This window comes from Thunnus thynnus, chromosome 21, assembly GCF_963924715.1.
Source record: "Thunnus thynnus chromosome 21, fThuThy2.1, whole genome shotgun sequence".
NCBI classification, from domain to species: Eukaryota; Metazoa; Chordata; class Actinopteri; order Scombriformes; family Scombridae; genus Thunnus; species Thunnus thynnus.
In genome coordinates this window covers 15,112,695-15,139,166 of record NC_089537.1, presented here as the reverse complement: position 1 = coordinate 15,139,166, position 26,472 = coordinate 15,112,695, and the positions used below count along the sequence as shown (strand labels likewise).

The following is a 26,472-nucleotide window of genomic DNA, read 5'->3' as shown; positions in this document are numbered from 1 at the left end:
TTTAACTTTTTTAAAATGATTCCGAAACATCATTAGAAGCATTTCATATAGAGTATTTTAAGAGTCAAACCGGAGGGAAAAGGGTTTTATAATGTGGTTTCTTCCGATCACGTTCAAGTCTGTGCTCGTCTAATCTCGCGTGAGTTCCCAACGGGAGGGACTCGTACTGAATGAATTTCCACAACGGTCCTGAGAAGGTACAGCCTATTTTCCAACAACTTCTGCTTTTTATGACACTTAACTTACATATTTGTACTTAAGTTTTAAACTGGATAGATTTAGCTCGAAAAAGACACCCACTGGCGATTAGATATGGGCAACACATGGTAAACGTTAGTCTCCCTGCTGTCATAGCTAACTTACGTAGTTGTCAGTTATTAGCTACAACGTGTAACTTTGCTGACAGCATGAAGTTACATTGATATAGATTTCATAAAATAGATAAAATGCTTGAGTCCACGTGTAGTTGATAATGTATGCAAAAGTGTATGCTGTGAACGTCCAAAACTGACGCAACGTCCGGTGTTTTGGTTTAACGATTGACCATGTTAACTGGTGACTTTTAGCCGAATGCGTCCGTGGTTGTCGTGGTGACAGCAGCTGTTGAAAACACGAACAGAAATAATAACCTTAAGTATCTATTGGTCTGATCCTTTTGTCCTTTTTTGACATTATGTAAATTAAATGGTGTCGCCAACAAGACGTATTAACATTTCTTCACGTATTTTTTTCTGAAATTAGCTAATCTTTTTAAATGTCTTGTCAACTGTCAAGGGTAGAGGAAACGCTGAATCTTTTTATTTTTTGTATTTATTTTTATTTTTAAACTTTATTAATAACACAACAATATTACAATACAAACAACAGTACAGGGAGCATCGGAGAAAAAAAACGAATCACAAAAATACAAGCATAAATACAATTGTACGATGTACAAAGATACATAATACAGAAATTAAGAGAGAAATAAATATAACTTACATAAAACATGTTTTTGTTAGGAAGAAACTGAAGAAATCTGGCTTTGTGAATATAACGTTTACCCAAAAGACACAGTGAATCAACTTCATCAACTTCATTGTTGTTAGACTCTTCATTCAAAAATAAGACCATACTTTCTGTAACAGGGACAAAGATCTTATGAGTCTCCCAGATTAAGAAGGACATTTGAGTCCGAAAGTTACTTGAATGAGTACAGACATATGAAAAAAAAAAGAGGGAAAAGGACTCAATCTCCTTTTTGCAGAAGGAACATAAGGAGGAAACATCTGGTCTAAAATTGTGGATAAATTCATTGCAGGGATAGTGGAAAGACTGAATCTTGTTGCAGTATCCCACACTTATGGGTCATGATTTAAACAGACGGTAGGCTGGTCAAACCGGGTGGATAAAAAACACTATAAAATCCCAAGATAGGCTACAGCTGCGCTGCCAGTTTATATGCTATGTTTTGTTTCTCAAATTATAGGAAACATTGCGAGAGGTTAATGTGTCTTGCTGAGCACAATTTGACTTCTGTAAATGGTTAGCGTAGATAATAAACACAGATGAGTTTGTATTGATTAAACTAAAATTGATAAGGGGATACCTACGTGTTCTGTTTGTGTTTTCAACAGCTGCCATCACCACGACAACCAAGGACAGTTCAGCTGAAAGTCACCAGTTAACACAGTCACTTGTTAAACCAAAACACCTGTTAGTCTATGGTGGTGCTCAGGGTTCCTGCTCTACACAATGGTGTGAAGACTGTTTTGTGGCAGTTCACCCGTTACCTGTCTAATCTTGCGTTATGTAACATTAGGTAAGCTGAGAAAAACACAACTTGAACTTCACTTTTTTGGAAAATATAAATAATAGTTCAGTTATGATTATATATTTTATATTGCAACATCACCATAAGGCACACACAAGTTCTCTTAACCACTTCCCACACTAGTTTGCCTTGATACAACAATGGAGTAATGATTTTTAGGGGTCGGTTAATTTAGAAATGACCGTGTTGTTTCTGTGTTTTCTTTAGGATGCCCTGTGAAGTGAAGCCTCGGTTCGTAGTTCTCTATGGGTCTCAGAAGGGCCAAGCCCAGTCCATAGCAGAAGGGATAGCTGAGGAGGCAGAGGAGCATGGACTGGTTGCTGAGCTCAGCTGCTTGAACCAGAACGAAAATGTAGCCGTTGTTATTATACATTATTATAATAATTTAGCTTGAAGTGCAGCTGTCTGAGCCTCTCTTGTATTACTTGGCTAGTGACACAGAAAAACTTGACATGACATAATCAGCAACTATTTTGATAATTGGTTCATCATTTTGAGGCATTTTTAAAGAAAAAATGTCAAAATTCTCTGGTTCCAGCTTCTCAAATGTGAATATTTTCTGGTTTATTTAGTCTTCTGTGATCGATTGTAAACTGAACTTTGGGTGTGTACTGTTGGTCGGGACAAAACAAGACATTTTAGGCTCTTGGGCTTTGGGAAACAGTGATCAAAATTTTTGATAATTTTCTGATATTTTATAGACCAAACAATTAATCGATCGATCAAGAAAATAATTATTAGTTGCAGCCCTAAACACATCAGTAGCATCTTAATAAAAGTGAGTTTTCCTGATGATTCTCTGGACATTTACTGTATGTGCTCTTTTTTGTGGAAACACCAGTCACTTATTAATCATATAACTGGTTCCAGTACAATCTGGAGAAGGAGAATGCCCCAGTGATCTTTATTGTGTCTACTACTGGAGATGGGGAACCGCCAGACAATGCACTTCAATTTGTGAAGCACATCAAGAAGAAGACCCTCTCCACTGACCACTATAAACACCTTTGCTATGCGCTATTAGGTAAATTCCATTATGGGGGTCTGAGGTAGCTGGTTTGGCTGTTCATCTGTCAATCTAGGGAGCTCAATTTGCAAAGCATATTTATGTAAATCATTCCAATGCAGAGCTCTGCACATTGTTTACTTTCTAAACAGTGGCTGGCTTGAGAAATCTTCATCTGTTTTCATCTGTCTGCTCCAGCTTTAGGAGACACAAATTATGCAAATTTCTGCAACTGTGGGAAGACAATTGAGCGTCGTCTACAGGAACTTGGAGCCAAACAGTTCTATGCGACGGGATATGCAGATGATGGTGTAGGGTAAGTTATGCAGAGAAGTTAAGTATAAGCATCTAACTTTTTTTGTTTTTATTACCTTGCTGTCACTTTATCATCTTATGGATGCTGTTCTCTCTAGACTGGAGGTGGTTTTGGACCCCTGGATTGAAGGACTGTGGAAAGCAATCAAAGGAGCCCTATCAAAAATGGCCTCTGATCGGACTGTTCACGTTAAAGGGGATGCGGGGGATTTAACAGAGGAAACTCCTGATTCATCCATGCCAGTTGTCCAACTAGACCTCCTAAGCCTCACTGACCACCAGAACGGCGAGTCAGTCGGAGCATCTGTGGAATCTGATTCCAAATTTGCATCTGCTGCTTCATCTTCAGCTTCTGCTACACAGACGGCCGTTTCTGATCTCAGGCCAGCATCTTCTGCAGGGAGGCCTGGGTTGGCATCCCACTCCGGTGGTGTTGCCAGTGTTTCTACATCAGCACCGGAGACACAGACTGGGGGTGTTGGAGTTCACCATGTTGCATTGGCAGCTTCACTGACATGCTCCTTGCCCCCGCTGTCTGAGTCATCGCTCAATGTCCCTGCTTTGCCTCCTCCCTACCTCGATGTCTCTCTTCAGGAAGTAGACACTATGGGAGAGGTGAGGAATGATGTTGCTGATAAAACCAATATCTGCCCCATATTTCACTTTTTTTCTCCTCTTTAAAGATTGCGTTTTACAAGTTGAATTATTTCTTTGCCATTTTGCCCGCATTTACTGTACAAGAAATGTTTTTTTTCAGATTACAGGGCCGTCAAACAAAGAGACTCTTCATGAGGTACCCATATCCAAGGCAGCTCAGCTGACCAGAGGAGATTCAGTCAAGACGGCCCTTCTCCTAGAAATGGACATCTCTGTAAGCTTGACAATATAATGTTTTTTTGCATTTTTCTAAACCTGGAGCATCTTTTCAGATGGAGTTAGATTGCAGTTTGAATTTTAGATGCTTGTTTTTCATCCTAAGGCCTACCCAATGATGACCTATCAGCCAGGGGATTCGTTTGATGTCGTCTGCCCAAACAGGGCCTCTGAGGTGGAGGACTTGCTCCATAGATTGGGCCTTCAGGATCAGAGGAATCATTGTGTCCATGTTTCTTTACGCAAGGACACCAAAAAAAAAGGTAAATGCAGCTGTCAAATTATTTTAACATGCACCTAACTAACAATATATCACAACACCATATCCCTTGATGGCACACTGCATGCTCATGTTTGCATTTATGTTTGTGACATTCCCTCTTCTGATCATTCTGAAATGTTCTTTCCTCCCCGGTTATAGGCGCCAAGGTGCCATCCTACATCCCTCAGAACGTTTCTCTGCTGTACCTGTTCACATGGTGTCTAGAGATTAGAAGTGTTCCTAAGAAGGTATGTCCAAACATGGCTCCACAACTACTGAATTTGTGAATTGCATAATCCAAGCCACTTTTTCAACTTACATTACTTATTATTTTAGTGTTTCAGTTGAATAAGAGGGAAGACATTTTTTAAATGTCATGTTTTCTCCAGCTAGAGCTCTTGTTGGCAAAGCTTGGAGAAAAATGAATTGTATTTCATGAAGAGGTGCAATTATATGTTGACAGAATTATTTTTCAATGATTCCCTTCCTGAACAGTGACAGTAGTGACAGTGGCTAACTGGTGAATCACTGAGTACCTCCTTTTATTCTCTTTCCTGCTTCTAATTTCTAACTTATTTGTTCACAACATAAAACTCTCATCCTGAATTGTTATTATGCAAGTTGAATTCATTATTAAATAAAAACATTACATTCTAACCAAATTGAAAACCATTAATTTCCATCTTGCATGAGCTGCACCAGTAGTTTACTGTTCTTGGTAAACAGCACACTGGATGACGAAAGGAGGACAATTTGTAAAATGTCAAAATACAGCAGCAGGTCGATAGCTGCCTTACTAAACACAGAAATTTCAGTATTGTTTAAAAATGTTTTATATAATATGCTACATGACAAGATATGACTTTGGTAGACATAAGGGAAATAATACCCCTTATTTCTGCACTGATTGTATAACATAAACAGTTTGATCATCCAAATCAAATTGATTATGTGTCAGAAAGATAGGGCACATCCTAATTGTACCAGCTACCATCTGTTGAGTTTCCTGCTGTGTATAGGGCTTCTTTTCTCCTCAGTTTTTATTGAATTTCTGCACACAAATTGATCTCCACAGGTCAAAATGTTGTGCACAGACTTATAAGGCAGAAAGAGTTTTATTTTACAACACCTGTCTGTGTAATCCAGGCAGTTAATCTGTTTTACTAAAGCATTTACAATGCTTATAATCTTTAATCTCCGTGATCTCTTGGAAGGTAAAAAATAGTCACTTCGTTTTACACATTTCCTATAATATATGTAATGTCATTAAATACTCGACTCATCCTGGTTTACTATTTCTGCTCAGACAAATGTTAGAATCTTATCACCAGAGACATCCAGAGGCTTCTGCAATTGTGTGACACTTGTTAAAATACTGGTTAAGTGCTGGCTGCATGGGATTTATTGGAAGATAGGGATCATAATTCTTCCAATAGAAGCCTTAAAAACATGCCACTAATCTCCGCATACGTGCACATATAAACTGTTATGAATCACTGAAATTATACAGAACACTTGGGCATGACAAATATTTAGAAATACTGATTACTGTGTCAGAGTAATTAATGATTGTGGAATAAAATAAAATCACTCCAAAAGCTGTTCAGGAGACGCATTTTAATATTTCTTCATGATCCCTTTAATCCTGTAGTTTACATCATAGTTTCCAAAAAGAGTAATTGATGAGATACCAGTTGAACAGCAGCTTGTCTCTCGGAAACGTAACATATTAATTGATTTTGATTAATTTATTAAAGGATTTAATTTCTCAGTATCTTGAAAAGCATTTAAAAACTAAATGTCAATTTTATGGGTGTTGAAAGTGCATTGTGCATATTAAAATGGCTGCGTTTCATAAATAGCCTGGTTTCAAGGTCTAGTGCTATAAAGTCTTCCAACAATAAAGTTTTCATGTATCTTGAAAACTTACAAAGACTTACATTTCCTGTGGCATTGAAGCAGTGTCAGAAAATGTATTACTGTTGTGAATGGAAACTTGTGTAAGAAAAAAAAACATCAGCACCGTTGCTTCTGATGGAGGTTTAGAACAGCTTCAAATGACTTTCAATTTCTCTCCCTTCTCTCTCTCTGTCAGGCATTTCTTCGAGCACTGGTGGAGAATACAAGGGACAGTGTGCAGAAAAGGAGACTGCAGGAGCTCTGCAGTAAACAAGGCGCTGAGGACTACAACCTGTATGTGAGAGATCAGAGCCTCAGCATTTTGGAGCTTCTTGCGGCTTTCCCATCCTGCTCGCCTCCTCTCAGCCTCCTCATAGGTCAGCAAACCTTCTGTTATCTCAGTCGGTCAGTCATAAGATCCATAATCCTCAGAGTCCATAACAAACACATGTTAAAGGGTAAAAACTATCCTTGCTAGATATATACGTTCATAGTAAAAGGCTACATGAGAACCACTCTGAAGTACAAGATCAGATCAAACCTTTATTTTCACCACTTTTGTTTTATTCATTCTAGATGCCATGCAGCATTTAGGTGGATTTCATGCTTGGCAATTACCTAGTAACTACAGAAAAAAGCAGTCTAATATTTGGCATATTTTAAAGATGTTTTTTCTTTTCAGTTTTTAAACAAATTTATTATAATAGATGCGTTTTTAATTAAATGCAGGCTTTCATACTGCCTGATGCAAACGGGGGAATTACTGTGATTGACACAAGATTGGGCTTTAGTCTGCACCTGCAGAAATTATCAGTGGAATAATTTACTTAAGAGCTATTAATTTCACGTATAATAAGACCTCGGGTTATGTTTAGTGTGCATTCTTAAGTGTTGAAGTGTAGTTCAGCAATTGAGGCTTGTCTGTCCAGATCATTTCCCACCAGTAGGGGTCGCTGTAGCCCCAGTAAAGTGAGTTACACAAACTCAAGGCTGATTTTGTCAGAGCATTTAATTATACAGAATGGTCAGACAGTGTATATCAGAGGGCTCTCCAAAGGATCAACACTTATTTTCTTGTCTCATTTTGAGGTCCACATGGCTCCAATACGGTTTTTGTGTCACAGTTTCTGTGAACATAATAGCAGAATATTACTTGTGAGATATTTTCTCACTGAATTAATTATTTCCCTCCCTGCTAATAATATTGATCAATTGTAGCTGTCGTCTGCCATCTATGTCATCCCTCCTTTGACCCTCGGAGTCAACTATTGGTAGCAGACTCGTTTTTTCTCAGCTCAATAAGAAAGCTGGCTCGCCGTTCAGTATAGATCTAATAAGCTTTGACTGAAATTTACCAGACAGTGAAATTAGTTGGCTACAGCTTTATATACAAGTAGAGTTGTCCTCTAAAACAGCTGTGTCACAGCTCTTGGCCTAGCCCCGTGTCAGTTATTTTTGGCCTACTTGCCAGCCGCAGCACCTTTTTTCAGTGGTGAACTGATGCAGAAATTGGCAATCGGGACAATCATGTGCTGGTGAAAAATGCGGTGTTGGAGGCCCTTCAGGGCAACAGCTGCTATGCGGGAGACAGGGGGCCGTTTACCGGTGAGCCACTGAGCTTCGCAAGGACACAAGCACGCAGGGGGTCAGCATGGATCAGAGGTTAATGGTCAACCCTGACTCAGTGCGTCACTGTTCAAGTACACCGCATTTTTGCACTGTTTTCGGTTCATTACCCTGACCGAAGGGGAGGTGTTTGCTGATCAGAGTTTATGCTGTTATATAGGAGAGATGTGTTTCAGCCCAGATGTCTTTGGCCAAATGCAGACGGAGTATAAAAGTAAATGCTGGGTATAAATTGAGAAAGATTCCTGCTTCCCAGAGTCAGCTCTCTTGTTATATGATCCATTGTTTCATATAGTGTGTCAGATGAAAACTTTGGGGTCATAGCCCCAGGGAACTGAATGCTGTCCATGAGCATCTTTTTCAATTTACTTTACCGCAGGGCTCAAATGAAATTATAGCAGGGTGCTATAATTTTTTTTTTTCCTGACTGTGACCAAACTTAAGTAAAGAGAATGTGTCTGTATCTCAAGAGATGGATCTCCCCCCTCTCTACAGAAAAGCTTGAAATTCAAAATTAAGTTTTCCAGTCACAGAAAACACACCGCACATCAAACATTCCCATTTTATTCGTTTAAGGTATAATAAAATACCATGAAAAACTCTTAAATGGTTTGTAAAACCATGCGCTTGCATGTCCCTTTCTCACAAATAACTCAAAATTAGCATTTGTAGGCTATTAAATAAAGAAAAAAAAATCTTTCTATGGGGAATTTTTCTTAATGCTTAATGCTAACAACCTCCCTAATTTCATATGCAGCAAAGAAACTATCCATATATCTTAAGCAGAATAAATTTTATGTTCAGCTACATTTCTATATCATTTCTTCCTACTAAACTGGTACCTCTGCATATAAATTGCAGCGCAGAGAGACTTTTCAGATGGAATAGATTATATTGTGCAGTATGATCGATGATACCCTGAAAAGGACCATTTCTGAAAACATAGCGGGGACCCCGGGACTGTATTCTATTTTAGAACTGAGACCTTTTTTAAAATACAAAAATTTAAGATGTATCCTCAAACCACTCACTGTAACAAAAAACCTTGCACTCAAAGATTTTAAAAGTGATATATCCTTTGTATCTGCCAGCAGTATCATCACGGCGCAGTGATGTGAGATGATGGATTGATCGTCCTCTGTTTCGGACATACGCTGTCACTCTGTGATAGAGAGGCAGCAACTTGAGCGCTGTGCAGAAGTGAGGGATTGTGTTAACTTACATGATACACACTCTGATGGAGGGCTGTGTGTTTCCACAATAGGATGGATTGCCTGATATGTTGTATAAGATGCTGCTCAAAAAGATTTTGTCATTTAAGGTGTTATTTACTGCCCTTTCTTTGAGAAACTGTGAAAGAAATAATGATTTTTTTAATCCATCATGTTGCAGCTTATTATTTTTTAATTATTTCTGAAGATTTATTTACACATGACTTGCTGTGGGTTGTATCTACAGTACAAGCATATTGATTATAACAAAGCAAGGATAACCTATAATCTGTGCTGTCCTTGTAAAATGACTTGTCCCCCCAGTCATTAATAACTTTTGAGCCTCCAAGTCTACACATTTGAACTTCTTTTTAGAATTTAAATTCCCTTCACTGGTTATTTTCTTAGTTTTTATGTCCATCTCATGCCAGGGTTAGGGTTAGGGTTATGGTGAGGTTTAGACATCGAACATCAGAAATATAACATCCTGCGGTAACACATATACAAAATTAAAAGAAAAACATCAATTTGAACATTGTTTATACTTCTATATTCTTTTGAATACCATATGTTTATGTACAAAACTTCTAAGAAGAAAGGAAAGAAATGCTACAAGCCTCAAGTTTATCCTAGAAAAAGAGCTTTTTTTGTCATTTCCCAGGCTTCTCCAAGGATCTTACTACTTTTTTAATGTTTTCTGTGTAAATAGCCAAAAACAGAATTAAACTAGTCTTCTATATCATTGAGATGACACCTGAACAAATCTGCGTTTCTTCTTCCAGACTTACGTACTGTGCAGTTTCAACATTTAGTGGTAAAATATCAGATCTTGGCACACAAATATCTTTGCCTCTTAGATAAATAACGACTTGCATAATTCTCTGCATCATATTCATATTTTTATCATACTGAGTGTCTTGGTTTAGTTCATATGTCTATTCTTTAGCACCTTTGTTTTTCTTTTAGTATCTGAAAGCAGAATGCTACTATTTGTGCAAGGCCTTTGTTTTTGTTCAAAACCTTCTTTCAAAGTCAGTTTTAAGTGTGCCATACATCACCTTTTTTTTACTCAAAGAGATGAAATGGACGTCAAAGTGCGGAGCTGTCTCCCTAACACCCTGAGCTGTTTAGATGTCAGAAAAATCCAGAAAGAGAGGGAGGGAGCTGATTTAGTCCAGCTGTTTGTCTTTCCAAGCAATTTAGCAGAAAAATGTGTTATTGTTAGGCCTCAGCTGCTACTTATGCTGCAGCTTTACTTCTCCAGGTTCATCTATCATTTAGATACAAATAAAATTTAAGGGAGTACATGGCAAGCACAAGTGATCCAACTATCAATCACTCACTCTCTTTTCCCACATCAAATAATTGGTGGTGTACACAGCATAGCAAATGGCATAGCCTGTTGCTACAGGGGTAAAAGTTATCTATAACTCTTATAAGTTTTCTTGATTTCACTGACACTTTCTTACGGATGCAATGCACACTGCATATTACCCAAAAGAGGGCACCTTCATGGCTGGCATTGAAATAAGGTCTGCATAAGCAATCTATTTCCTACTGGCTCCACATCTGGACACTTGGGATTCCATAACCCTGAGTTTGTAATTTCATAAATATAGAAGTGTGTCTGTCCTAGAAACAAGACTGTAACCTGGGTGGGGGTTACTGAGGATAGGTAGGACGTCTCAATGGACCAAGATGACTTCTGCTTATTATGTCTCCTCTCTGTCATGGGTGTGTCTGTGTAACAAAATCTGAGCGAGACAGCGGGGATAATTGACAGTTGTGCTTGCCTTTCAGAGCATTTGCCGAAACTGCAGCCCAGGCCTTATTCAGCAGCCAGGTAAGGTGACAGAAAAGTGAAGCTTACATTTTGTACCATATAAAACTGCACACTGTGTTCTTATAGAATCATTTGGAATAACAAGTCTGTCTTATTCTTACTACGTGATCACAGAGGCTCAAATCATCCTAATTTCTACTTGTGTTTCCTAGCTGCACAGTTACTATAGATTAAGAAATTGTACAAAGATGAAGAATTGAATACATGGGTGTGTTTCAGCTTAATTTGAAACATCTGCCTCATTTTGGACTGACTGCTAACATAGAAACAGTGTTTGCATATATAAATAGTTTGAAATTACACTGATCTCTCCTTTTTTTACTTTTATGGAAAAAACTAAGTTTTGTTCTCTCTTTCCATTTGTTCTGGAAATGTTTTGATATTATGGTATGCTGAGGGGATAATTGATACATCTCATTTGTTTGAAGATGGAGCTCTTTCATCATTTACACAACTGTAACAGAAATATGACATTCCTCATTTATTTAGATGTTTTCAAATAGGACACTTGATTAATTCTACTCAGGGGTCTCCTGAACAGTTGTTTTCTTCTAAACTTGGGTCTATTCTCATAATGGGGAAGATAGAAAGAATACTTTTAAAATGTATATGGCATTTATTACAAATACATCAGAAAGGACTGAACATATTTCTGTCTCAAAGGTACATGGATGGTGCAATGTAATTTTTTATATCGGCATTTGTAGCAAAGAGGTAGTTTTTTGCATATGTTTTGGTCTTGTGACCTTCTAACCTTGTTTTGGAAATCTGTTGTTGATATCTGATCCCTGTGCATGCATCACGATATATTGCTAAATCCTTGACTTTGTTTATTAGGTACTACTAGACTAGACGATTGGAGTCTGCATGATAAAATATATATTGATCTCACACTATTAGCGGCTTGGAAATGCATTGCTATCCACCGGAGATCCACTATTTTGCTCCTTGACAGCGGTGGATTGAGCTTGAGGCTTTTTATGAAGTTTGGCATTTTTCACATGAGGTTTGGAAACATTTAGAAACTTTTTAAAAAAAGAAACAAAAGATATTATCTTAATCTTGATTTATAGACCTTGTAATAATAATTATTATTTCTGTATGTATGCGTTTATCTGGTATCTGCCACTTATTGATCTCCTTTGTCAGACTCTGTTATGTGCGCTTGTGTTGGAGGGTTATTTGTAGATGTCGTTCTCTAATAAGCTTAATGTTGGGGGAAAACTGCACAAATGAATTTACTGTAAATATTGTGCAGCCTGTAGTAAGTTGTCCTTAGTTTAAATAGGTCTAAGTGTTCCCTCTTTTTTTCCTCACTTAGCCAGTCATTGATTTGCTCTTCCTGTTAAGCTAGTAGCCATTAGCTTTGCTTTAAAGCTCATGTAGAACAGCAACATCTAACACAACGTCAAAACTTCTCAGTGCCTCTCATTAGCCCCTCACTTAGCTGCTTATGTGTGTGTGTGTGTGTGTGTGTATGTGTTAGTGTAGAGAGACAGGGAACAGACCGGAGAGATGGTGGCTGTAGTTTATCAGATGGTGCAGAGACATTAGAGGCCTGCATTATTGATGCTGTGGTCAATAGAGGTCTCCAGAGGCCCACAGGAACCAGAGAATGAAGGATGAGAGAGCGTGAGAGCTCTTCAGCCGGCAGTGGAGACTGGCACGGAGAGGAAGGAGAGGCAGTTTTATTGAAGCAAGACAGAGGGAAAGTTATTTTTTTCACAGCTGTATTATTATCATTTTTTTTGTCTAGAATGAAGCAGACATCTTTGTGTAGGTGATTTAGTACACTCACCATTCCAGTGTCATGTCCATATTTGTAATTGGCATCGCATTAAATTTCTGTGTGTCCTTGTTGCTTTGATCAGCTGTTGTTCAGCTGGATTTTTTCAAAATTTGGTTTGTGTGACTCTTTTGTAGCAGAATTGTTGTCTAGCCTTGAGAATTTATCCACCCTCGTAAAGCTCGTGCCTTCTTGTACCCTTCTGTTCTCTCTCCGCATTGTCTCTGTATTTCACTATTTTCTACTTCATCTCTGTGAATCTCCCTGCATGTCACTGTCTATCTGTATGCATTGTACACAAACACACACACACACACACACACACACACTCACTGCTGCTTCTCTCTATCTTCGTCTTTCTCCATCTCAAACTCTCTGTGGTCCCATCTCTATAGCTCCTGTCTTAGGCACCCAGGAAAGCTGCATTTTGTCTTCAATGTGGTAGAGTTCCCAGCATGCCATGGGCGGCCTGCAGGGAGGCAAGGCTTGTGTACCGGTTGGCTGTTTGACCTCATCAATCCTGTCCTGGTTTTCCCTGGGAAGGCTGAATCCTCCAGCAGCCCGGCTCTGCCAAAGGTAATGAGTAGTTCGCTGGAAAATGGAGAGCTGAGACTAGAATGTGCAAATTTGTAAGCTCCCGGTCTTGGCAGATATATTTCAGTACAAGGAGGTGTAATGGTTTACAACCCCACACTCGGAGAGAAAAAGCAAATTCATGTACACCTTATGGATAGGCTAAAATCCTACTACACCTTCCTGTGCCTTCCTTACTTTGTCTTTGTCTTAGTTTTGATTGTTCCAATAAAAATGCCAAGAGAGCTAGACTGCTCATTCTACTTCAAATATTACAGTTCAAGAGGTTCTTGAATAAAAGAGAAGGCAAGTGTGGAGCAAAATATCAGAAAATTGTGCAGTGTCTTCAGCAAACCCAGGGAACTTGAGGCATTAGGAATTCAACCTGTTTCTACTGAATGTTTTAGCCTTCTCTGGACACTCAATTTCAATGTGTGAGACACTAAAAAAAGAAAAGCTCTGGGCCTGCTTGTGTGTGGTTAATTAAAAAATTAATTTAAATTAAAGAAAGTAAATCCTCTCTACCACAGACTCTATGGATTTCAGTCGGAGCTCATGAGTTTTCTCATTAGTATGTCTTAAAATATTAAGTAGATCAATTAATAGATTGGTAAGTCCACAGCGGCTTCTCAGCATTGTTGTAATTACTCTCATTATTTTAAATGCATTCTAATGGCCTCTGACCCCTAGATCCATGTGAGTTTGAGACCAAACTGCTCCTTTCGAGCTCCCACTGACCCGTCAGTGCCCTTCATAATGGTCGGACCAGGCACAGGAGTTGCGCCCTTTATTGGCTTCCTCCAGCAAAGGTACAGCAAATTTCATATTACATTACAACATTATCTTGCACCATAATAAACGATGTACAGACACATGGCTTCTGTTGAGATTCCTCCATCAAGAGCTCAGTTTTTTTTTGAGTGGAATCAAGTTCAAGTTGGAAGACACTTGATCCAATGCCAGTGATATATGAGTTACAAGAACTAACGCTGAAGTAGGTCACTTAAATGTTCATGTCAAGCATCTGCAACACGCAGGTTATGTGCTGATTGGTGTGCTGTGTGACAAGGATTATTCCAGCTCAAATTCACTCAGTAATGAATATTCACAATGCTCAAGTGATGTCGAGTGCACATCATCTAGGCATATTTTCAAGTAATCTGCGGAAAGAATTAAACGAGACCCCACTCAAAGCCGATAAAAGTCGACGTCATGTACATCTTGGAAGGCATGATAAATCTAGCGGCAAGGGCTGTGATCATGTCAGGGGTTATTTCAGATGCTTCACTGGTCTCAACAGGAATACTGTAAATTAGGCCTTCTCTGTTGCACACATTTATGACTTGGTCAGTAATGAACAGCCAGGAGTCAAAGCGGCACATGGGGCGTTATTGATTTGAAAGCAAAGAGTGCAGTAGGTGGCGGCTGTGCTGTTGGAGCAAATCATTGCTAGAAAATGCCAATGAGGTGCTGTGAGGATATTGACTGTTAGCTGAGTACATTGTAGTTCTCCCTTGCTTGTTAAACATTTGTTGTAAGTATAAATCCTTGAGGAGTGCTATCATTTGGCAAAGAAAGCATGACATTTTGTTCAATTTTCCGAGGTTCTGAATTGACAGCTAAATCAAGAATAAGAAGAAGATGTAAAAAGATGACCTGTCAGAACGACTTAACGTGACTGAAGATCCTCTATCCAGGCTGATGCCCATGTGTTGAACCGGGCCCACAGCCACCATGAGTTGTCAGAAAGCGGCGTAAGCCTTTTTAGTCTGACTGACACGTCTAACTCTTGGGTGGCTTTGTATAAATGAGGTTGTGCCCCAGTCAACTCCAATTGTCTCTAAATCCCCCGGACGGCCGCTCTGTTGTGGCGGGTGGCATCGGCAGTGATTGCACCGAGAGGTGACGCGGCGATGGCTGAGGCGATGGCGGCGGCGGATTATTCCGCAGCAGATTCAGAGAAGGATGACTGGTCATCTGGACTGAGAGGTGATAGTGCCTTTGGGAGGCAGGAGCACTGAAGATAGCACATGTTACGGCGCTGACCCGGTCACACCACTCGCAGACAGACGCCTCCTCTTAATGATCAAGGCTGAGCCAGAGGGACAGAGCTCTGGTGTATGGCAGTGATATGAACATATCAGTCTTACTTTGATTCACATAGTGGTGCCCAAACATTGGAAATCTAAGATCAAAATCAGGGTTCCTGCAGATCCTTAAAAAAAAGTTTTAAATAAGATTTTCAGAATTAAGGGTCATAAAATGTCTCAAAATGTTTTATTTTTAATTATAGTAGATCATAAATTTTGAAGTGATGCCTAGTTGCATGAGAAATATCTCCCCGCAGGATCCACTTATTTAAATATGGTTTGGTCTCTGGCATGACAGTCCACCTCTTTCTTTTTCTGGTAATTTTTTGATTGGTTCTCTACAGACCACCTGCTCTCACAAAGGTAACAGGATTAAGTACAGATGATGCTCAGCTAAAGACAGTTGGCTAGGGGGGGTTTATAAGAAGACATAAAGTCCTCTATTATTTCTGATATTTTTTTAGAATCTGGATAATAATGTTTTCAGTGCGGAGGTGCAACGGCCAACGTGAAGTAGAGGAGCAGACTTTAATTTGGTAACCGCTCAGCTGGTGTTTACAGGTTTAATGGACTGTTAAAGTGGATGAAAGGTAGATATACTGTATATTCAGAGCAGAGTGTGTCTTAATAGGGAGAATTAACTATAACCTGCTCTGTGAGGGTGAGACCGACCACAACAGCCTCTTTTTACACAATCTTGTCAAAATGAACGATTTCAAGCAAATTATAATTAAAATTTTAAATTTAAATGCAGCGGGACACAGTTCATTGCATTTGCCATTAATTTGATTGCTTATGAGATTTTACATATGATTGTTATATGGAGATACAAAAAAAAAAATCCAGAAAAATATCCCCATTAATATTGTCAGATTGATTTCAAACATGAAGCTCAGCCCTAATGCGCATTCGTTTTGCTGCGGAAAGGATATTTTCTCTGTCGAGGTCTCAGAAAGGTCTTAAAAAGCATTAAATTTGATTTCAAAAAATGTGCAGCAACCCTGAAATTTCACATTTAACTGATTTATTAATGATCTGTCCTTGCAGACCTGCTTGTTGGAGCAAGAAAAACATTCAGACCTTGATTGATTTTGAGAGGCATTGTTTTATAATACAACAACTTAAATCCCTTATTATTTTAAAAACCGGTTTCATTAAATATCAAATATTCTCTTTTTTTCTTCCAAGAGTCTCTTCGCTGTTAGAGAATAAACTTGTGTGAAACGAGTCCTCAGCTCAATTTTCTCCTCAGCCAATTCGTCCCTTTCCGTCTCCCTCTCTGTGTCTCTTATCCTCTCCCCTGCCAGCTGCATATTGTTCTGTAGGATTGTAAAAGCCTGTCATGGCGCGCGGCATCAGACAGAATCTAACTTGAGATTCCAAACAAAGCCTCAGCGGCTGACACTGCACTCTGATAGGAGATAACAATCGCCAGTTTGTCAACGGGGCGCCGTATCTGCCTCGGGGCCCGAGAAGGGTCCTGTTAGCAACACAACAACATGGGGACACTTCGATCTTCCTACTTCCACCCCCGCTGTTAATCAATGGCTGTTTTCAAAAGTACTTTGTATGAGGTTGTAGCGCTGGTAACAAGTAGAAAAATAGTCTCTAAAGGTCAGAGGCTCCAGTGGTGATACCAAAAAGATTTTAATTAGGCCCCCCAGTTGTCTGATATTGATTACTGTGGTTTTGCGTGGAAGGATTTTATGGAGAATGGGATTTTCAGTGTCTCTTTATTTAGCTCCGAGCAGTGACGGTTAAAAAATATTGTATTTTAACTCAGTGGATAGCCTTAATCTTCTTTACAAAATTCTCTTTTGAAAAAAATCAGTTTGCTCAGTTTAATACTTAGGTATGCCAGTAGGCGTACTTGGCCCATTCAGCACAACTTGTGTTGAAGTTTGTGCGAACGAATATCGAGCTTCCATTTATCAGTCTAACCAGACAGCTGATTACAATTAGCTACAGCGTCTTGCTTCTCAGCATTGTCTTGTATTATGAAAACATTTTGAGTTCAGCATGTTCACTGTATATGGGTGTAATTTCACAATGTAATTTCAGTGATTAAGCCTCAAGCTGTTGTTGCGTTTTGGCTTATATTTTTGTTCTCGCTGTATTTTTATGCCTAGAAAACCACTCAGCACCACTCGCACTGAGCTGCACAGAACACGGATAAAAGATATTAGATAATTGTGATGTTTACCAAGTCTTCACCTCAGCTTCCCTTGTAGTTTCCCCCTCTCCCTCTGCTGATCATGTGAATGGTGCTGAAAGGCAACCGCTTCTGATTTCGACCCCAAATGGAGTGCTCTGTAGATGCTGCCTTCCCCCTGGGATTGTATTGCAGGCTGTTATAGTGTGGGTATGTGATGTGATGTAATTTGTATTCAGGGAAAGGCGCCGGTGTGGTCTACTCAGAATGGAATCCAGGTTTTTCATATTGGTATTGATCCCTTTAGGGCAGGCAGCGAGAGGAGAGAGACGAGCCCACTAAAATGAGTTTACTTGAGGCTGTTTGCAGATCAGAAGAATCTCGTCCAGGATGCTAATGGATGGGATCTGAGCTTTCAGATCAAGTCAGCCAAACAGCTCTGTTACTCTTCCCTATTCACAGACACAAAGTTCAAACATGCTTCTTATCCAAAGCATTTTTTATTAACTGGTCAACTTCTCATCTCATTAATGAGGGCAATGCTTTGTTTAAAGTATTCACAATCAGACTGTTTCATTGATTTAGTTTTTCATTTAGTTTCACTGGCTAATTAGCGTATAAATGCAACCAAGGGTTTTTTCATCACTAATGGATCTGTTCATTATTTTTTCACCTCTTTTGTCAATAGAATATCAGAACATTGACATAAAAAAGTCCAACCCAAGTTTCCAGAGCCCAAGGTCACATTAATGCAAAACCCAAATATAATTTATTTGCAACAACATAGAGCTGAGAAACAGCTAATTAGGGCTGCAACTTATCGGTTAATCTGTCGATTATTTTCTCGAAAAATTGATTTGTTCTTTGGTCCATGAAATGTCAGAAAATGATGAAAAATCACTGTTTCCCAAAGGCCAATGTGACATCCTCAAATGTCTTGTTTTGTCCACAACAGTCCACAACACAAAGATATTCAGTTTACTATCATAGAAGACTAAAGAAACCAGAAAATATTCACATTGAGAAACTTGAATCAGAGAATTTTCCTCTGAAGAAATGACTCACAACAATTAATCGATCATCAAAATAGTTGGCGATTAACAATAATAGTTGGCAACTAATCAATAAATCATCTAATGCTCACATTTGAGAAGCTGAAACCACCTGAAACCTTGTACATTTCATTATGTTGTCTGGAAAAATCTCGCTAATCTGAATCCTGAATGCCGCGCTAATGTGAAAGCAATCTCGTCTGTTTATTGTTCCCACACGAAGCAAGTTAATTAAACTGTACTCCCACTCCAGATTGACTGACACTGACAATAATTGATGAGTTAAATTGTTGGCGAATCATTTTCTCTCAGTCAACTTAATTATTCAATCAATTGACTAATTATTTCAGCACTAAACGAGTGTATTTGTGCTTGATTTCACTGCACCATGCAACTCCATTGAGCCAAAGAGTTGGCTGCCATTTTCATTTTGTGATTTGTAGAAAACACAAAGCATGATTCAGTCTGTTGCTGAAAAGTAAAGGATAGCGCTCAGGGGGAAGCGGCACCTTATCCTTGGAGTGCAGCAGAGAAGCACAAAGGGCCCAGTCTCAATGCCTCTCTGTGGTATTCCTCTGCCCCTCGTCGTGGTTGGTCACTTCAACACCCCTCTCTCTTTTCTCATCCCCCATCTTGCCCCCTCCCACCAGATGGGGGGGGGCCAACACATAATGCCTGGCTCTTTAGAGAGTCAACTGACTGATGGCATCATGAAAGGTTGGGGGCCAACTGTTGTTATCTCCGGGAGAGCTGTCACCTTTGCAGCAGGTGTGCAGCACAGATACCAGCATCCTCAGAGCCGCTTTATGCCGCCGCGTTGCCGTTGCAAAGGATTCTGGGAGCTTTGCCAAACTCCCAATCCGCAAGAGGAATCACTTTAGTGGTGTTTTTTTTTTTGCACTCACACATTAAACAGTTGGACACACACTTACACACACACACACACACACACACACACACACACACACAGAGCCCCAGTTTCATTTTCAGCAACTGTTTATAGTGATGGGATCTATCCTTCTGTTATGCTGAAATTTCATAATACATATAATGTCCTAGCTGCAGCGCACACAGCCGTTTCCGTGCATTAGGCAATTGTGGCACTCAGTGTACTGTCGTTGCAGACAGTGCTTAATGGTGTCACTACTCTTCTTTAACCTCTGCTGCGAGGAAGGACGCCCTCTCCTCCATCTGGTCTGGTCGTCTGTTGGTATTGACCGACCGCTAACATCCGTTGTTTGACTTTCAGAGAGAACGAGAGGCAGGAGAACCCTGAGGCAGTATATGGTGAGACCTGGCTGTTCTTCGGTTGTCGCCACAGAGACAGAGACTACCTGTTCAGGTAAGCTTGGCTTCTCTTTTCAGTTCGGTGGTCATTCGCAGATCCCATATATATATTCAGTATACTCACATACGTACATACTTTTCTTAACCTTTCCCTCTTTACCTTGACACAGCTCATTCCATGTATTGAAATCTGTGACTTGAATGATGAACATCTCCCACTTTGTGTACACGATGTGGGTGTTCTTTTTTCAATTCCATACGTGGTTATAGTGGATACGGTATTAAGCACCCATCTCAAGGATGTGTTGTTGTATGTTCAGTATGTTATTTATGGAAAGAAAACAGACACACTAACCTATTTTTGCCATGGCCACATTTCTACTGTGAATGAAATGGTCAAGAACACAAGTGTTGTGTTATATTAGCACGTAATGTAGACGTCACATCCAGATTTCTTAAACTCAGAAGCTAGCCAATCTTTCATCAAATTTTATATCTTGCTCTATTTTTTGTCAGCAAAGAATAATATTCAAAACATTCAGGTGGCCATTTAGCTAAATAGCAAATATGTAATGTTAAAACTGCTTTAATATGTTTTGTTAATTGAAAGTGCAAAATAAGTGATTGGCAGGACATAATAAATATTTTTATGTTGACAGTGGATCCAGTGACTATGTGTAATATAAAAAGGGTCACTTGTATTGACAAACCCACAGAGAATTATCATTCAAATCTCTCCTCAATCCTCAACTCTACGGAGCATTTTACTGTCTTTCAGCTCATTGTTTTGGTTTGTGGATACCAAAACAGAGCAAAAAGGAGAGTGATCTTGAGCTTAAATTGGTCAGCTAGACAGAGACAGGACTCTGAGGGAATGCTAATATTGCTCCATGTCTGCTGGGTGTAAACGTAGTCCCCAAGTAGCCTAAACTATGTAATTAGATATATATACGTATGACTTTTGTTGCTCGAAGTTGTTGAAAGCTAAACTGAAATGAATTCAATGAGGGATCTAAAGATTCAGATTTGATAAGCAGATTTGGCTAATGTACTCACATGAAATAAAATGCAACTGAACAAAACCCTGTTTATTAGCTTGAGAGTTTTTGGTTGGCTGTATTTAAGCCAGTAACTGTAGGGGTGCAGTGGTTTCTGTCCCGGAGAGATGTGCTAACATAAAATATATTACTGTTAATGTTGGCAAGTGACATAATTTTCATAATAATAAGAATTTCGTTAATAATAATCCAACACGCCATGAGAAATTTGGACTCAGAGTATTATGTTTTCTCCCTGTAAATTTAATTTGGGATCTGTGTTTTTTTAAGTGTTAAAAAAGAGATACTAATTTAATTTGACTGACTTCTTATGTTATTAAAGCATGGTAAACTGGCAGCACCCTGTGAGTAAATCATAGCTCTTGCCTGTTTCTTTTGATTTTACTCTCTCCTGACTACATACTAATTGATCGGCTCTACCCAGTATCAGCGGCGAGCATGTACTCAATTCTGGTGCACTGATCGAGTTCTCTTGCAGGATTAAATAGTGTGAATGGATTAGCATCCTTAATCACACAAGAATAAATCACAGAGGATGTTGTTTGTTCCCCTTTGTTTCCTCTATCCCTTAGTTAAATACCAACTCACAGCCAGGTAGTAGGCAGTGTTTGTTCACAGTGTGGGCTTCTCTGATGAACACCCCCACAGTGTTGACCAAAGCGATTAGTCTGTGTTTTATGAGCCACCCGTGAAGAGTTGTACTCGATTTAAATAGGTTACCAGAATGAGAACAGCATACCTGCAGTTGAATTGCTTGCCCGCATTCATCTCTGTTGGATTTCTTTTAAAGTAAGTGCAATTTGATGTCTGGCATTTCCTTGGAATGCAGAAACCTGCTTAGTACAGTTTCTACCATTTTTCAATGTCTCAGATTTTTTAAAGAAAAGTTAAAGTTTTAATTTATATGTAGGGGATGAAATTCAAAGTTGAACTAGTATAAATATATCATACATGTTTATGCTTATAAACATTACAAAAAACAATTTGTGGACGTGACCAATGGTCCGATCTTGTTCTGAGTTTTCCACCAGGAAAAAAAACAAAGCTTGCAATGAACCTCAATCAGTCGCAGCACTTAACATCCCTGTGAGAGGTTGATGCCAATCTGGCTGCTAGTCACATCAAACCAGACACCTAGACATCCAGTCCTCCCCTCTCTCCTCCGCTGCACTTATCCTTTTCCCCTCCCTGCGATTTCTCAGCCTCTTGATGGCATGTAATTTCATGCTGTAAGGGAAACAGGACTGGAAGGCCTGCTGGGCTCACGTTAGGGTCCGGGATATTGCCACAGGCTGTTATGTGTATAAACACACTGAAGAGTCTGGCAGGTTTTGGCTCTTTCTCTCGACTTTGCTTGTTTCCAAGAAGTCAACTCTGTCTTTTGTCATCTGCCAGTTTCTGCTCACATGGTTATCCATCCATGATGATTCATATTCAGTCGAACAAATAAGACTCAGCCATCCCTCTTCTTCTTATTCATGTTGTTGCTCTCATGTTCAGACAGACTTTGTAATCCCACATCTTGGTCAACAGAATTTCTTTTAATGACTTCAGTCAAAGGTTAGATGGTAACTTTGCAGGAGAAGCAACAATTCTGGATTTTTCACACAGAACAAAGACAACAACACACATCCCTCCCCTTAGTATTCACATCGTAGTGTATGTGTTAGTGCAAAATGTCTTATTTTAGTCTAGGGGTTACTGCAAAAACACAGACCCCCGAAGCGAAGACCTTCACCCATGATCTCGGAGCAGAGGCTTGTTATGAGTGTGTGTGCGGTCATGGCTGAGCGTGTGTTTCTGCTGATTCCAACTGCTTAACTTTAAACAAGATGCTCTGAGCCATAGTAAACCTTACTCCCTCACCACCTTCCTTCCTTCCCTCCCTTCCAATAGCACCGCAGGCCCTGTAAAAACACTGAGGCAGAAGAAGGAGTAGTTGGCAAGCAAACCACCGACCGGGAGCAAGGTTACACCCAACTGCAAGGCTGGGAGGATTGATTGTAAAAAAGATGCTTATATCAGTGACTCGGCCTTGCCTATGAAATCCATATTTTTTTTGCACTTCTCTTGTTTAACAAGATAAATTGGTTGTTTGGCACAGTTTTGTTTAGACCTTTTGCCCATCAGTGTTCTGTTTTATCAAGTTTGGCAGGTTTTTTGTTGTTAGGAAATGATCTGGGAGTTATATATCTTGTGAGACTGTTAAAGCTACTGCTAAATATCTTAAGGGAGTGTTGTATGTGAAAGGATAAACAGTCTGTATGAAAATCGTGTTAAATACTTGGCATTATTAAGCCAGCAGTTACTACTTTTATGTCCTGATTATAATAAAAATGAGCCTGTATTTCTCCATATAACCAAGGAAGGATGACATCTTGCAAAGTTGGTTGAAAACCATATTTCAGAAAGATTTTTCACAAATAAGGAACAACCAGTCCAAGATTACAGGAACTACCTTTGATTCAGAAAATGATTCGATGTGTTGAATTTGATCTAAAAAAAATTGGGATGTGTCTCTGCGTACCTTTTCCCAGAGAGGAGCTGGAGGGCTTTGTGTCCAGCGGTACCCTGAGCCACCTCAAGGTGTGTTTCTCCAGAGATAACTGTGAGGAGGAGGCGGAGAAGGCCACCGCCTCAGCAGGACGGGCCAGATACGTCCAACACAACCTGCTGCTTAACAGCCAGCAAATTACCAACATCCTGCTCAAACAGAATGGTTGCCTCTATGTTTGTGGGTAAGACTGACTTCCATAATGACAATAATTCAGCTGTAAAATTGATTTGAACCTTTATTCACATGCTGCTCGTTTTTCCACTTTGGCTATCCTTACATGTCTGGTCTATTTTTTTCACATCACCATGTGTCTCTGAAGCCTGGAAGCCTTATTCACAATTGACAGAAAATTAATATTTAATCAGACATCTCAGGTGTTTCAGGTTTTTAAACCTTTATTTAATCAGGAAGTTTCTTGAGATTATCTCTTTTACAAGAAAGACGTGTCCAATATGGCATTGTAGAGTACATATAGCACATGGCACGATGAGACAGGACCTAGGAGGACATACACCATACAGTCCAAAAATTAAGTATTGGAACAATTACACATTTTTTTGTATTTAATGCTCTGCACTTCAGCACAATTTGAAATAAAAGAATAGATACTACAACTAAAGTTTACATCAATATAGGAAGATGTGTGGAAGATATTGATGTAAAAATACTCAAAATCTGAGACTTGGCACTTTAATGTACTATCCATTATTTTATTTCTAATTGAATATGCTGAAGTACAGAACCTGAAGAACAAAAATGTGTAACTGTCTCAATGTCTCGACTGTATAAATAAACAGTAAATAAACAGTAAAGTCACACTTACAGTACTTCACAACAATGTACAAATATAGGCGATAAACCTATATGACATGAAAATATGGTCTCTATTACTAATAATATAGTTTTGACTATCAAAACAAACAATTGATAGACTATTTTAGGGTCTGGTCTCTTTCTCGGAGTAAAGTGTTACTAAGAGAGAGACCAAAAACCTTTCAAAGTTTGCTGCTAAAGAACCGAGTGGTTGAGGACCGACTGTTTGTGAGATGCTTCCAGCAGACATTTCAACCACAATGGAGACACAATGTGACGCAAACGAGCTGTATCCGGAACCTGCCATGTGCAGCTGCTGTGTCCTCCTGTTATCAGGATTGAGTCACTCATGAAAAGTTAACAGTAGGTGCTGAAGAGGGCAAGTTATTGAGTGAGAAGAGAACTTTACTGTATAACCCTCACTCTTCTTTCTCACAACACTTCTCTGTACTGCTGCTGCCCTCACAGTATCACTTTCTTTGTGTGATGACTGCCAGGCCGCTTACCTCACCTCTGAGTAAATGACCTCTGAAACTGCATGAATTCTTCTTCAAAAAATATCGCTTCTAAGTCCATAGGATGATGAATCTCCCCCCCAATATGCTGCAACAGTGAGATAGAGATTTCAGCAATTTCCTTCCAGGATATACTCTTGGACTGGGAGCACCTGCTAGTTTGAAGAAATATTAGTCTGCCACAACACATATCTCACACTGTCTGAAAAACATGTCTAATGATTGCATTGCTGTTTTTTCTTAATATATTTGCACTATTTCCACCATATGCAGGGATGCTAAGAACATGGCTAAGGATGTGAACGACACCCTGATAGAGATGATCAAAACAGAGCTTCAAGTGGACCAGTTGGAGGCCATGAAGACACTGGCAGGGCTAAGAGAGGAGAAACGCTACTTACAGGACATCTGGGGCTGAGAGCGGATGAGGAGATAAGGGCATTTTGCAGCATCCGCTGGGCTTTTCTACGCCTTCAAAAAAAAAATCAGCATGCTCAGCTGTAACCTCTAGAACCATAAAATTGTGGATGCTGAAGCCCGGAGGTAGTTTACACCACCCAATGCTACCAAGATGGAATGTACCATGCTGACCCAGGGATATCTGTTCGCTACATCATCTTGTGCTTTGCTGTTTGAACAGAAATGACCTTGGTCAGGGCAATAGTGCTGGAGATTGGTCCTGCAGTGTGAAAATGCTTTTAGTGTTGACAAGCCCACTCTGTTCGTCCTGTCTCGGGAAAAGCCATTTACTTTCACCGGCTGTGATGAAGTGATTTTGATGAGACTGAAAGTGGGGTATCGCTCCAACCTAGATGGAAACAACACAGCAATCTGTACTTCTTTAACAACACATGCACAGTAAATTGTTTATTGTCATACAGGGAGAACAAGAAATCATTTTTTAATGAGTTAGTTTTGTTTTGGAATGTGCCAAGGCAGCCCACTGCCAGCTACCAAATGCACCACAGTTGCACAATACCTCTGAAGTCATAATTGGTAGAAATTCTTTCATTTTTCATATAAATGATGTGAAAATGTATTTCAATTCCAAAATAAGCTGGTTTGAATGGAGTTCTCCAGTATTATGTAGTGTAGTGTATCTAAAGTTAGTATTATCATACTGTCATCCAAAATACCGTGGATAAACTTAACCTTTTTACCATATTTTGGTAATGGGTTTTAATGTATGTGATTTTAAAAAAAGCTACATTACATTTTTTGTAAATGAAGCCTATGGAGATGAGGACAGTTGTGTCTAATTTATCATGATACCGTGTTAAGTTCTAAGTACAGAGGGCGTGAATCTTAATGATAATGCACCGCTCTGGCCAGAGTAATTTATCTAACTTTGTTTGTGTCTGTCTTCCCTCACATACCCAGCAGTATGCCAGTTTGGAGACGGTGAACTCAGGCGAACCAAGCTAAAATCTCACAAACTGTGGTTAAAACAAACACAACTGTGCCTTGTGTAATGAGGAATTAAAAGAATAAACTGCTGTTGTCTGTTTTCCTTTTATTGTCTATAGAGTTTGCAGACATAACAGGTGTGTTTATAGATGACCTTACACACCTGGTTTTGAGTGTGTGGGTGTGCAACTCGGGGAGGGAAGTTTTCTTGGCATGTTAAGAGGCGCAATGGAAATTATTTTGGAGATAATGAACTCTGTTTGATTGACAATGATGGGTTTTTATTTAAATTCAGAGATAATTTGATTGTTCAAGGTGACTTTAGTCAGAAGAT

At 39.4% G+C, this 26,472-nt stretch overlaps 1 protein-coding gene across 2 annotated transcripts; it reads left to right on the top strand.

The window, feature by feature from the left end:
• The first annotated feature begins 4 nt into the window (after nucleotides 1-4).
• mtrr (5-methyltetrahydrofolate-homocysteine methyltransferase reductase) lies at nucleotides 5-26,228 on the top strand. 2 transcript variants are annotated; one of them, XM_067578541.1, is made up of 16 exons: nucleotides 158-197; nucleotides 1,617-1,801; nucleotides 2,021-2,165; nucleotides 2,684-2,837; nucleotides 3,018-3,135; nucleotides 3,233-3,749; nucleotides 3,892-4,005; nucleotides 4,114-4,270; nucleotides 4,429-4,517; nucleotides 6,365-6,545; nucleotides 10,806-10,848; nucleotides 13,030-13,210; nucleotides 13,898-14,016; nucleotides 19,751-19,843; nucleotides 23,384-23,584; nucleotides 25,005-26,228. In XM_067578541.1, the coding sequence occupies exons 2-16, from the start codon at nucleotides 1,704-1,706 to the stop codon at nucleotides 25,147-25,149; spliced, it is 2,355 nt and encodes a 784-aa protein (XP_067434642.1). In that variant the 5' UTR covers nucleotides 158-197; nucleotides 1,617-1,703; the 3' UTR covers nucleotides 25,150-26,228. The 2 variants fall into 2 exon arrangements, with proteins under 2 accessions (XP_067434643.1, XP_067434642.1); XM_067578542.1 differs by lacking the exon at nucleotides 1,617-1,801 and having other exon boundaries at nucleotides 5-197.
• The last annotated feature ends 244 nt before the right edge of the window (nucleotides 26,229-26,472 follow it).